The following is a 14,512-nucleotide window of genomic DNA, read 5'->3' as shown; positions in this document are numbered from 1 at the left end:
CACTGATGGACAAGTACGGTTACAACCTCTTTCACTTGCCCTGTCTGGGAGGAAATGTGGAGACGATGACGTTTGTGCTGTCACTGAACGGGGTGGACATCGACGCCAGGAACAAGTGTGGGGAGACAGTGGTCGGCGTGGAGAGACGCTGGGGACGTCTGCAACTGATGAATCTCCTGGAGTCCCGCGGCGCTCACTGACGTCAGTGTTGTGTTTATGTAGACGGTGAAGTAGTACGGTGTCACTGACAGTAACGTGGTGTGCTGTTCACGTCGTCGGGTCTAAATATGTCATGATTTAGGTGAAACTGTTTTTATTTGTGAAAATAAGTATATATTATATTTATATTCTCTTCTGAAAAGTCCATTGTGTTAGAAGAGCTTGTGTCCTTTACTCGCCTATTGCTGGCCTCTGATCAGTCCATTGTGTTAGTAATGCTTGTTCCCTGCTGGCCTCTGACCAGTCCATTGTGTTAGTAATGCTTGTGTCCCTTGCTACTTTCTGACTGAGGTATTGTGTTAAGTACAACTTGTGTTCCCTGCTTGCCTCTGACCAGTCCATTGTGTTAGTAATGATTGTGCCCCTTGCTACTTTCTGACTGGTGTATTGTGTTAAGTACAGCCTCTGATCAGTCCTTTGTGTGGAGTACAGATTGTGTCCCTTGCTGGCCTCTGACCAGTCCATTGTGTTAGTAATTATTGTGTCCCTTGCTACTTTCTGACTTGTGTATTGTGTTAAGTACAGCTTATAAATGTCCCTTGCTTGCCTCTGACCAGTCCATATGGAAATCGATGATTAATTTAGGATTCAGTTTACCCAGTAGTCTCAAATGCCGGAATTTGCTGTTGCGTGTTGCGTTCCATAGGCGTGACAGCATCACAACAATTGGTTCGAATACAAGATTTGCCCTGTTATGATTCTCGTTTGTTTGTCAGCACCATACCCGTGCTCGCCAGCTTCTCAAAGTCCGAAGCGTTTCCCCACACAATGATGCAATCTTAATGAATATGTTTGTTTGTTTGTAGATTTTTTGTTTGACGCCGCAATATTCCAGCTATATGACGATGGTGTGTAAATAATGGAGTCTGGCCCAGACAACCCAATGATTGTCATCATGAGCATCGATCCACGCAATTTGGATACGATGACATGCATAAACCACCTGATCCCGTTAGTTGGTTGCTGAAAACCTATTCTACCCCTCATCTTCACGGATGTAAAGACGTATCAGCAAGGTTAACCATTATAGATGAGGAAACGCTGAATGATGACTGGTGATTCTGTGTCAGTACAAGAGATTTTCCGAAATTGATATATCTATAAATGGATGGATAAGCAATTGTGGTATCTGTCTCAAAATGTGATTGCGGCATAAATGACTTGAAGGACGACTATCTCTATAGAATGCACTGCTGCCAGACCATCGGCGCTCATGAGGAGTAAAAGGGCGACGTTCAGCGATGTTCAGATGCTATTTAACAATATATCTTTCATTGTGCTCAAAATACCTTTTCAAGATTTAATTCAATGTAGGAATGGCAACGACACTTGAAGCGTCCTCCACCCAAACTTTACTTTCTCGGTTTGATCTGCCGACCATAACTGTTGATAACACTACAAGTTATGCATCTTAATAACTTTATTTGTTTACGACAAAAACATCTGAGCGCCCAAAAATATCTTACAAGCCAATATGTACAATGAAAAGCAGCTTAATATGTACAAAAGGTCCAGTATGTGCAGGATATATGTTCTAGTAACGGGCTAGCAGAGGCAAAAACAACTTTAGAATAATCTGTCCGAAAATATAAACATTACCAAACAATCAAGCTAATCCAATATAAGATTAGTTTTTAATCAATCACACATGTGCTGTAAAACTACAAACCTATAAAAATATATTCTCAGCGATAAAAACCGAGAAATACCAAACATATCAATCAAGCTAATATGATAAAACAAATTTCTTATCAAGCTAATGTGATTAAACAATAGTTTCTAACCAAACTATAAAAATATTAAAAGATCAACATGAAAAAACCCAATTCAATCCAATGATTTGTTTTAAAAATATATCAGCCTAATAACAAAAATAGAAAGAAGAACATGCTTTCAGAAATAAGAAAAGTATCAAACTATTTCTACGTGGCTGAACACCACCACGATAAAGCGATTATACGAGACGAGAAAGCGATAAAGCGACTGTGATAACACCATTGTCACAGCGAAGGGGACGGTGAGGAACCCAGTGGTTAAAGCGTTTGCTCATCTCGCTGGAGACCCAGGTTCGATTCCCCACAAGGGTACATCTTCACGGTTCTAATCTCATGAAGTTCTGCATCGCACACATAACAAAACAGCAACTTGTACTTATATCATAGCTATAGATTATTCCTATCACATCAAATACCAAATTCATTTATCTAAAATACAGAGAAAACAGAAAAGAAAAAGTCATTTAATGGGCTTAACACTTTGTACCCATGTCGGGAATTGAACCCGTGTCTTCGGTGTGACGAGCGAACGCTCTAACCACAAGGCTACCCCCCCCCCCCCCCCCCCCCCCCCCCCCCCCCCCCGGTTTACTTTTGAAATGTATATATCTTTTTATAGTCAGACGGAAGAAGTATGTATCAATACATTCTGTGGAGCACACTTAAGAATACGGTAATCATTGTTGTCAATCATTAACGACGGTCCATTTTCAGCACATCTAAAATACTTCAATCAAAAGCAGAACCAAGTAAGTAACCACCGCGTGCACCTGCAAGTGCGCCACCAGGGCCAGCCACAATGAGGCCAGCCGCTGCTCCTACCGCTCCTACCAAAACTCCCCATAAACCCCCAGAATCCTTTTTAACATTTTCTCTCATGTCTCTTCGGGCCATCTTCCGACGTTCATCTTCCAATTGAGCCCTGTAACGTTGTTCTTCTTCTTCCTTCTTTCGAGCAAGCTCTTCCTCACATAGACGTTGCTTCCTCAACCCAGCTACAATCCGGGCTTGTTCCTTTTGAATCAGCATGTCGTCCCTGGCTTTGTTTGCTGCAGTAATTTGCTTCACCCTTTCATCTTCTGCAATTTTCAGTTGAATCTCCACATTCTTGTACATCTCGTTTGTGTAACACTTTCCACCATTCGTTTGAACCATTTGTAAGACTCTTTTAACAAGTTCCTTGGTAAATGTTTTCTTGTCTGGTGACTTGTCGTCGTTGTTTACTGCCATGTATCGGCCGTCGACAGTAGAAAGAAACTGCTGGAGGGATTCCGGACACGTTCTGACGAATTCATCGATTGTTGTCTTCTTTTTATCCAAATCATCCTTTCTAGTAAATATAACCAGAATATGTTTCCTGCATTCTTCTCCGAAACATTGCAAGAACGCATTTATAGTTTTCTCGTCTTCATCTGTGAATCTACTAGCAACTGTGACGACGAACAGAATGGCGTGTATTCCTGGAGAAGACTTAGTTACGCACAGACAAACCTCATCTTTGATGTCTTCGGCTGATCTCCCAGTGTCACAAAAGCCAGGGACATCCACCAGCTGCAACTCATAACCATTCATGTCAAAGCTGTGTTGTTCACACACTGATGTCACTGATGTTCCACAAAGTTCTGATCTGAAAACCTTCTGACCTGCAATTGTGTTTCCTGTTGCACTCTTCCCTACTCCTGTTTTGCCAACAAGGACCATCCTTATCTCTCTTTCCAGGTAATTACCCGACTTCACAGGTGGTAAATCTATAACAAATACACTTGATCACAATTTCTTTGCTATAACACTTTATACACTTGATAGTTTACAGACCACCGTCATATAGCTGGAATATCGCTGAGTGTGGACGTTAAACATCAAACTTCAAAGCAAATATTGCCTTCCTTTGGATATAATTCAAGTAATAATCCCACATATCCATGATAATGAACAATTGTACAATGTGTACATCAGTCCCCCACTACCAATTCGTGGTGATTCAAGCACATCAATATTGTCATATGAGTTTGTTGGTTGGTTGCTAAACGCGGCTCTCAGCAATATTCCAGCTATATGACGGGGGGTCTGTAAATAATCGAGTCTGGACCAGACAATCCAGTGATTATATCATGCGCATCGATCCACACAATTTGGATCGATGACATGCATCAACCAAGTCAGCGAGCCTGACCACCCGATCCCGTAATTAGTTACCTTTTACGGCAAGCATGGGTTGCTGAAGACCTATTCTTCATGGGTCATGAAGACGTAGACGTAATGTTGCTGATATTGCTGTAAAGTATATTTTATTTTCGAACAGAAGGCATCTGGCCCATAATTTTGGTTGTTGTTGTTTGTTGTTTAACGCTGCACTCAGCAATATTCCAGCTGTATGACGGTAGTCTGTGAATAGTCCAGTCTGGATCAGACAATCAAGTGATTGACATCATGAACATCGACCCACGCAATTGGAAAGACCTATGGTTGCCATAAAAGGCGACTATGCTTGTCGTAAGAGGCGACATTCAGTATTGGCTCAAGCATTGAGAGGAAGAATCTCTGTGTTATGGAGGTCGGATACATTGCCTGTTTTCGTCTGTCTCTCGCACATCTCTCCCTCCAGTGTCGACCCTGGGTAGAATAGGTCTTCAGCAACCCATGCTTGCCGTAAAAGGCGACTATGCATGTCGTAAAAGGCGACTAATGGTATCGGGTGGTCAGGCTCGCTGACTTGGTTCATGCATGTCATCGATCCCAATTGCGTGGATCGATGCTCATAATGTCAATCACTGGATTGTCTGGTCCAGACTCGATTTATTACAGACCGCCGTCATATATTGCTGGAATATTGCTGAGTGCGGCGTTAAACAACAAACCTACCAACGAGCCAACCTTCAGTGTCAGTTCTACTACTGACCAATGTCTACTGACCAATGAAAATGCTTCAAGGGTTCATGACACGTGTGTAACATATGGTTTGTATGTACTCTGCTATTTGATATCTTCTCTCCGACAAATTACCGAAAAGATAATCTCTCCAATTTCTGTAAAATATCCCAAATTCTTACAATTAACTTACTTACCGGAAATGTTAGATCCCATTGTAGTTACGTCGTTATTGCTATCTGTATCGGTGCACCGCAATATTACAGGTGTCAGGACAAAAGCTCTCTGGTCTACCTGAAATGTAGGAGAAGCATTACAGACAAACCGTAGAGTGTTTTCCGATTTGTTGTCAGCATGTTCAAGTCAATTTCCAAATAGTTCCTGCAACATTTATTGACGCACAAATCACATCTGTCAAACACCTACCATTTGTTTGTTTCCGTGTTTGATGTTTAAAGCCGAACTCAGCAATATTCCAGCTATGTGACGGCGGTCTGTAAATAAACGAGTCTGGAGCAGACAATCCAGTGGTTGACATCATGACCATCAATCCACGTAATTGGGATACGACGACATCCATCAATCAAGTCAGCGAACCTGACTACCCAGTCCCGCTAATCGCCTCTTACGACAAGTATAGTCGATTCTATCGATTCTACCCCGGATCAAAACTCAAAGATGTGTCTCCGGCGTATAGTCTGACGGCGTATGGTCTTGTATACTGAACCGCAAAAGAAACGTCACCATGGATAGAAATATGAGAAACCTTATTTGTCCAAACACTGTAAACATACTTTGAGACATATTAAAAAGATGAAAGTTGGCAAAACTGATCATCAAGGTTGAAATTATGGTGGCAAATGTTCTAAAAGTGAAACACAACACTAGTCTCTGAGAAAATGGCATCACAAGTCAGTATCTCGTGTGTCCGCAATGTGCATTGATGATTGCCGTGCAACGTCATCATGCTGAAACTCGTGGTTGCGGCGACGTGCCAAAATTAGGTATGGCGTATGGTCTCGAGACTTGATCAATGTACCGAGCTGCTGTGGCATCATTGTATCTCCCTAGACAGATGTTCTGGGGCTGACCCTCTGTGCAAGACCAATTCCACCCAACACCATGATGCTCGGACCACCCCACGAGTCTCTCTCAACAACACAAGCATCCGAATAACGTTCCCAATGGCGTCGCCAGACTCTCTCTCTTCCATCTGCTGTTGAGATACAGTAACGGCTCTCCTTTGAGGAGAGGACTCTTCTCCACTGCTGGTGGCGCCAATGTTGGTGCTGTGTTGCCCACTGAAGACTGTCCCGGCGATGACATGGTGTCAGAACGGGTCCTCGGTGTGGCCTGTGACAGTGGAGGTGTCTGCTCGTCAATCGGCGACGACGGTGTGTCCCCATGGTCTGTTGAGCAGTAACAAAGCGATCTTGAAGATACTGTCGCACAAGCTGACGATCCTGACGTCGGGTGGTGACCCTTGGTCTTCCACTACGCGGTCGGTAATCTATAGTGCTGGTGGTCTGGTACCTTTGCTGGAGCCTGTATATGGTCCTTACGTGGACTTGAAATGCATTGGCAACTTGCCGGGCGGTTTGTCCAGCTTGCAGTCATCCAAAGGCTTGGTGTCGCTGATTTTTTGTCAGTCTTGGCATGTGGTAGCAATTCAATAACAAATGAATGTTATCCGATCTGGATGCATTTTTTTAGGGCAAGAAATGGGGGAACGCATGTGCATTTCAATGTGCACGGAACTCACGTGCATCGGGTTACCATGGCCGTTGCCGTGATGCGTTTGGGCGATGGGTTTTATTGTCATCTGCTTTGTTTTTTTATCATCAAATTTCATTTTTCCGGACAAGGTTATGTTAAATTTTAGAAACTTTGACAAAAATTATACAGATATTTAAATGACAACTTTCCATGCAATGTTACTTGGGGTTCAGTATATTATTAGCTTTGGGTCGACTCCATTTTGTCACCTGATTAATTTGGTGGAGCTATCGCGTATGGAAGACATCTGCGTCTGTCCTTCCCAGCGCCTCTTTGCAGGAATATGTATGGTTCACAATATTGTCGGTCATTAAAAGGACGCGATACCGCCCTGAAGGCCAATTATTAACTTAAGATATAAAGAACGAAGAAACATCAAGAAACAAGATCGAGGAAGTAACATCAACCTCTCCGAGCTAGATTAAGACTAAGTCCTCCGATGCCAAGCTTTTCCTGATCAAAACTAATACTGCTAAGATTACTCCCTTCAAGATTTAGCTCCTACATGGGGCCAAGCAAGAACACTCGTCTATCCCACAGAGTGAGTGAGTGAGTGATTTGGGTTTAACGCCGCTTTTAACAGTATTACAGTTATATCGTAGCGTGTCAGCATATTGTAGGAGGAAAGCCCGAAGTGATGCAGGTCTCACCATCACGGTGAAACCCACGAGCACGGGTATGGTGCTGACAAACCTAGAAACATAAGGCGCGAACCGGGATTCGAACCTACAATCATAGGTTTCTGGCGTGCCCAAGGGACGCAACTCTGAACAGCGAATCGCGGCCCGATAGACGACTGGGCCACCCGTTTATGGAAAGATGCAATTCAATCAAACAAATCACCAAGTCTGACCATCCGATCCTATTTATTCGGCTCTAAAGACAGGCATTGGGTTCTGAGAACTATATTCGTCAATGGAATTTGAAGCATAAATGTCATGATTCACAGTGTCTTCTTGCGGCCTTATTATCTCGTCCCTTTTGCAATCCGCTGTGCCGGGTTAAGCTCCTATGAGGATCCTGTGATCTAGGGGTCTCATTTAAGATTTGCCCTAACTTTAATCCTTGGTTTTTGTCAGTACCATACTCATGCACACATATTTCAGAAAATAATACAAAGATAAAAACATGCATCGCCTCGGGATTTACATCACCGTTAATCTGACGGGTAATGAGTTTCTGTTATCAATATAGTCTCTCCAATGTGACGGCAATAGTCCAGCCAGTTAAAACTCGATATTGGCAGCGAATTAATTTCAACTCGCACCATGTGGGAACTCCGGATCTCCAAAATGCATTGTTTTATCATGTGCGTTAATGATTTGCGATGTATGTTTGTCAAGATATCTCCAACATGGTGTTTTGTGTCATATGTTGGCGACGCATTAAGCGGCACCACTGTTGATGAACTTGCTCAGATGGGGCGTATCTACAGAGTGGATCGAGGTGAGTATTGGAAATATAACCAACTGTCTTTGAATTTTGAGATAATAAAATATATATTTTTAGTCTGGTACCTTTGAGGTACCTTGTTGAAAAGTAGTCACTTAAATGTACGGGGCGGTCGGGTCGGCCGTGGTTAAAGCGTTCGCTCGTCATGCCGAAGACCCGGTTTCGAATCCCGACATTGGTACCATGTGTGAAGCCCATTTCTGGTGTCCCCCACCGTGATATTGGAAAAAGCGGCGTAAAACCTAACTCACTCACGCACTTAAATGTACCATGGTACTCAGATTTTTGTTAGAGACAGTCTGTCATTTTTCATAACCAACCTTTTGGCATTTGTATTTAGCATGCCCGGAGAAATTTATTGTTGTTGTTGTAAACCGGAGACATCATCATTAATTTGAAGATATTCTGTAACTAATTATTGTTTTTTTAAAGCAACAACAATACCCACAGGGAGTGAATAATGTGTTATGCTGCACTTATAAAATAATGGGAGACACTGGGTAATGGCTTTTCATGTTGTTCCAATGTTGGGGATCGCCTCCGTGGTTTGGTGGTAGAGCGGCCGCCATACCAAAAGACGTAAAAAGATGGTATTTGTTGTTAACCTGACTGGTGTTCGGGTGTTCGCCATTAAAGGGCTAAAACAAGGACTGGCTCGGAGTCAGTATAGTGTGACTATTGTGTGTGTGTGGGGGGTGGGGGTGGGGGTGGGGGGGGTGGGGGGGGGGGGGGGGTGTGGGGGGGGGGGGGGGGGGGGGGTATTCATGTTTAACTGCGGCATGGTATCTCAGTGAGCTAGCACTATGTCCGGACTAGTACAAGCAGACACACACACACACACACACATACACATACACACGTGCATGCATGTTGCTATATAAGTGCAATAATCTTGGACGCGACGTTAACACCACATTTCACCTCACCTCCAATGTTGGGAATCAGGATTACACATTTAGTGGTATATCATTTTCATATATTTGTCAATGTCACATTGAATTCCATCAAAGGACATCATATTTGGTTTATGTGCTGGATACCTCAAGCAATAGTGAAGGTCATTCATAAAGAATTTGTTTCCATTATCACAAAAATGCCTATCTCTGGAGATATTTGTGAAGTATTATGCATGCAGTATTATATGTTTTGTTATTTGAATACTCATGTATGAGCAGTGGTAAATGACAGCCACCTAATTTCAATGAGTAACATAAGCCATATTTTCATTGTTCCATATAATTCTGCCTAGGGCCTTCATAAGTGGTATTAGTGATATGATTCCCTTTACAATAATTGAATTTTTTTAAATAGTCGCAACTGATATTGAAGGTCAAATTAACTTTCGATGTCTTTCAGTAAACATGTTCACAGTAACTGAGGAAGAGCTCTCTGTAGTGCGATGAAATCTGGTACATGTCACCCTCAGAGTGAGGCATATTGTGTTTCAAACTTCAATGAAGCTGGTATGTCTAGATATAACAAGTACTTGTACTGTTACAAATAATATTATCATCAAGTGAGCACAGTCAATGACTTTATACTTTCACTCCGAACAAACTGGAAGTCTGAACATGAAATTTATGAATATCATCATACATGTATTAGAACTTATGTTTGTTCATTAAAGAGCTTAACATCTAAAAGGAATTATAGATTAAATTGAAAAATAGTCTTCTCCAAAAGTACATGCCAAGAGACCTCAACTTTAAGGGGATGGTTACAACTAAAATAACACAGAATATTAATACAGCTATCTGATCATGATATGCCCAGGCTGACATTATTTACCAGAAAAAAAGACATCTGGAAAAATTGAACCTGGATACCTGCCGGATACCTACCGGATACCTTCAGCATTGTTAAATTTTCTTAGTTAGTTTCAATATATTTTATCGATGTTTCACACTTAATTGAACAAAATGCAACCCTGGATCCTTTGACACCCAGGTTGACGTATCCGGTACCGGATACCCGGATTCCAGGAGGCATGCTTTCCGGTGTGGTGTCCAATGTCGGATACCATGGATCTGGTATCCCGCAAGGTATCTGCCGACAGATCCCTTGGTGAATTTTGGGTAAGTGTCCGGAAACTGCTTTTTTGTTTTGCTGTGAGCTAAGTAAGCTTGCTTACTCGAAGGTTCGTGGTGGGAACACATTTGAAATGAAATGCACTTGTAGAGAATATGAACTACGTTAAAAAATACTTATTACGATCTACTATTTTGCCTATTTAAAAAATGTATCATGACTTTTAATTGGATAAGAATATACAAATACTACAGAACTCGCTTTGTTTGAGGACCTTGCTCACAGGCTTGTATCATGTCCGAGTTCTATTCAAGTGAAGACATAATTTTCAGGTTCATATCTCTATCGACATTTATGATCAGATTGAACTTTTGTCCCAGAAAACGCAGATTGACTGCCATTGCCTCTCGAAATTTAATTTGAAGTAAGTGTCTTGCATTGTAACTTTTAAAACCATGTTATGGAAAGAGAATGATCAGCTGGCAACGTTATTCAAACTTCATAGACTATGTGTACCTATCGTGGAGGTGACGTCACACTAAATAATTTATAAAGACATTTCCCACCAATATAAAAAAATGAGAATTATAAATATATTGCAATATATCCATGAAAATAACTACAAATGTGAGCCGCATAAACTATTGAGTCAACCCAATGAAGCCTAGCGATACACTAATGTGGTCCCACCTGCTTCGATCAATATATATTTTAGAAAATGGTTATAAGTAAGCCAATCCGATGAAGCGAAGCGATTTACTAATGTGGTCCCTCCTGTTGCAATCATTATGGCGGAAAAAGTGGGCCCAGATTTAAAAAGAATTCACTATTACGCAATCCCTTCTGTGTGAGGGTCCGCGGCTACGTCAATGAGCAGCCATCGCTGTTTTCCAGCAATAGAAGTAATCAGATCACGCTGAAGCGCCTCTCCACTGACCATGATCGAGTCCATCAAAAGAACAAGTGCTGTAAACATCATATCTGTGATGGATGTTATGGTTTTATATTTCGCCCAATAGTCACCTGACATGTCAAGTATTGATATCAGTATTTGCAAACAAACGATCAGATAACAATATGACCCTGCAGCCCAAACACTTCAGATGATCATGCCATGGACAGACAATATACCACGGTAACTCAATAATCCTACATCAACCAGCATGAAAGTAACAGAGTATATTGTACAGCAAATGTGGCACAGACGTGACTAGATGGTGGAGCTTTAGTGGAGCAACAGTGGCGCAACAGACGCTTGAAGGTAGCGCAATAGTGGCACCTACTGCCGCTATGCATACAGTTAATTTATCAACTTTATTGTTTGTCTTCCCATGGGGAATAGATAGGTATTATATGCGTAAATCAAACAACTAGTTAAATGCGATCAATGATAAATTATTCATTTGTTCTTTAGAAGTACTTGATGAAGTTGAGGGCAACTTGTGAGAGAGTTTTGAAGGCAATATTTCCCTATTTCAACTGTCACCCATACTATTTAAGTGGTGGAAGAAGGATTTATATGTAGACACAGTCATTGCATAATCTATATTATGTCAAAACATACCAAATGTTTTCTTATATTTTAGGGTTTATTTCCTTTTCACGGCTGACGACTCTCTATTAAGCAAAACCCCTTTAGGTTAAATCATACATCATACATACCTTAAACTGTCTGTTTTGTCACAAGTTGTCGTGTCTGTACCAAACACCTCGGTGTAGTCCAACAGAAGTATCCTAGCATGTTATTTTTGAACAGGCAATAAGTCCTCGATAAAAGGCTGCCCTCCACTGACTCGTCTGCACACGTCGAGTTACGTCACCTGATTGGTTAGTATTTGAGCACGATTTCAATGAAGGAACAGCCATGTATGGTGTACGGTCGTCAACATTATTCTTGCAGACCCGCATTTAAACTCCAAAAGTAATTAAAAGTTTGAAACCTATTTAGAAAATTTGAAAGTCAAACTTTACAGCAGCATTGCAGCACAATGACTAATGGGAAGAGCGGTAGAAAGTAATCCGAATGTCACCATACCTCGTCCTTTAGCCACTGCATCGATAACATTAAAGTACTAAATTTGACATGGAGAAGAAATACACATACACGTATATGATGCAAATAAAAGCAAAGTGTGGGGTATTGAAACCGGGTCTTCAGCGTGACAAGCGAACGCTTTAACAACTGTGCTACCCCACCGTCCCTGACGTAGAGACGAGGAGGCAAGTTAATTTTGCATTAGCCGACATTAAATCAAATATTAATTAATTAGTCAAATGTTTGGCGGGCTACGTCCGTCGCGTTTTGTTCCCAGAACACACGAACCGAGCAGTAATTCCTCCTGGAAATTATGGAGCATGACTGCTCCTTGGCAACAGTTAATCATTAACTAACTGATAAGGTCGCCACACAAAACATGTAATAAAATGTGGTTTATTTCTCACAACCTGTTCCTTTTTACAAACATTAAAATTGTGACTTTTTTTTTTAACTTTTGTTTCGACCATGCTCTTAAATTCTATCATAATGCATATCTGACTGTTAACTTCGCCGAATTGGGATCAATTGGTTGTGGTAATTACTAATCTTCCCATGAGACATATGTTGTATCAAGCATTGACCACGAAAATATATAGGTATGGGGTTGTGTTATCTTAGAAGGCAACGCAAATCTATAAGGATACACATTGTGACCAACTGAATGAGTCATGCTTTTCCCCGAGAATAGCGACTTCTCCCCGAGAATAGCGACTTCTCCTAAAGACGTATACTGTGCCCTTGAACCTGTATTGCTCTACAGTGTATAGTGGGAGGAGCACACCGCTTGCATTATCCTTTCAATAATCTTCACTAAAGATTCACCCATGGTATTGAAACGTATAGACAGACGTTTCCAAAACAGGTTTGTATTCAATGTAAAAGTACAATTCAGTATCAAAAGACAAATATTCCATACAATTAACATCCACAAATCGACACATAAACACATCAAATATTTCTACTAACTGCATCACAAAATCCCCAAGTCAAAATTGAAATAGACATTTCCATAGATGTATGTCTCTGAATATTCAAGATATCTCTAAATAATTATAAACCACTCTGGGTCCTAACCCCGAATAGTGTTACAAAATGGTTGAGAATCAATCGCCAAAACACAGCCATGGCAATTTGTTGAGCAATACAGTGCTACAGTGCCCAGATACGTAGGCGTTTGAAGTTAAAATGTTGCTGCATGTCGTGTCGTGTCTCCACCAAACACCTCGATGTAATCCTGCAGTAGTGAGCCTTATCTCGTCTGTAGTAGAGGCAGTGTGAGCTTGCCAGTGAGTCATGCTTTCCTCGGGAATATCGACTTATCGACAAACGTTTCCAGTACAGGTTTTTTTTTAGCGCAAAAGTACAAGTCAATATAACAAACAAGTCTTCAAGATACAATGTACATGTATTTTAACAAGTGGTTTCAATTTGTAAACGTATCTTAATATCCTTGTAGGGAATGTTGGTTAATCAAGAACATAATTATGAGTTCTTTTATCAAGCACTTTAAGGACAATTAACATCCTCATGAACATCACATTTATCTACAAACTGGATCCAAAAGAGTCCCTGAATATTCTATTAAAAATAATCATATGCCACATATACATTCATTTGAATGATTTAACTGAAGAAATAAATTAAAGTCGTTTTAACAATGTTTCAAGTTGAATACCAGAACTGCAATCTCATTAAAATCAAAACTTTGTTTCCGCTACGGCAACACCAGCGATCGGATTACTTCCAAATGCAGGTCGCGTCAGAATGACCTTTCGTGAACTTTAACTGGCAATTGAAATGACTAACTGGATGCTCAACATCTACCAATCATAAAGCAGCTTTCTCGAAACGAACGTATCCACCATCTAAGGACTCGGTTTCTTTGGGTGATGTCACTAGAGGCGACTAGCATTGGCCATCTACTTCCGCCTTGTCATCTTGAATATAATATTGATATACATGTGAATGCTGGAACAGAAACTAAACATAAACAATTTGGACAGACACATAGCATTTTCCTTCCGTTGATGGCACCCAACAGCTCCGTAGTGATTGTAAAGATTCCCCGGTCTTACACCCCCAGTCAGGGAGGTTTTTAGACCCATAAGGATCCGGGATAGAATTGGGCTTCAGCAACCAATGCTTTGTCGTAAGAGGCGACTAACGGGATCGTGTGGTCGGGCTCGATGACTTGGATGATGCGTGTCATCGCATCCCAATTGCAAAGATAAATGTTCATGATGTCAGTCACGAGATGTTTTTGTGCAGACTCGATTAGTTACAGACTGCCGTCATGTAGCTGGAATATTGCTGAGTGCGGCGTTAAAAAACAAACAAACACACAACATGTTGAATG

General features: G+C 41.2%; 1 protein-coding gene across 1 annotated transcript; it reads right to left on the bottom strand.

Annotated features, from left to right (window-relative positions):
• Nucleotides 1–2,723: 2,723 nt before the first annotated feature.
• On the bottom strand, nucleotides 2,724–3,695 carry LOC125371991 (immune-associated nucleotide-binding protein 1-like). The gene has a single exon (XM_048380766.1). The coding sequence runs from the start codon at nucleotides 3,693–3,695 to the stop codon at nucleotides 2,724–2,726; it is 972 nt and encodes a 323-aa protein (XP_048236723.1).
• Nucleotides 3,696–14,512: the final 10,817 nt, after the last annotated feature.

Source organism: Haliotis rufescens, unplaced genomic scaffold, assembly GCF_023055435.1.
Source record: "Haliotis rufescens isolate VD_foot unplaced genomic scaffold, xgHalRufe1.0.p SCAF_33, whole genome shotgun sequence".
NCBI classification, from domain to species: Eukaryota; Metazoa; Mollusca; class Gastropoda; order Lepetellida; family Haliotidae; genus Haliotis; species Haliotis rufescens.
The sequence above is the reverse complement of the archived record's forward strand: the minus strand, read 5'-3'. Positions and strand labels throughout refer to the sequence as shown.

Bases quoted from the DNA above. Each gene is read 5' to 3' on its own strand.
- LOC125371991 (XM_048380766.1), bottom strand. From the start codon at position 3,695: ATGGTCCTTGTTGGCAAAACAGGAGTAGGGAAGAGTGCAACAGGAAAC.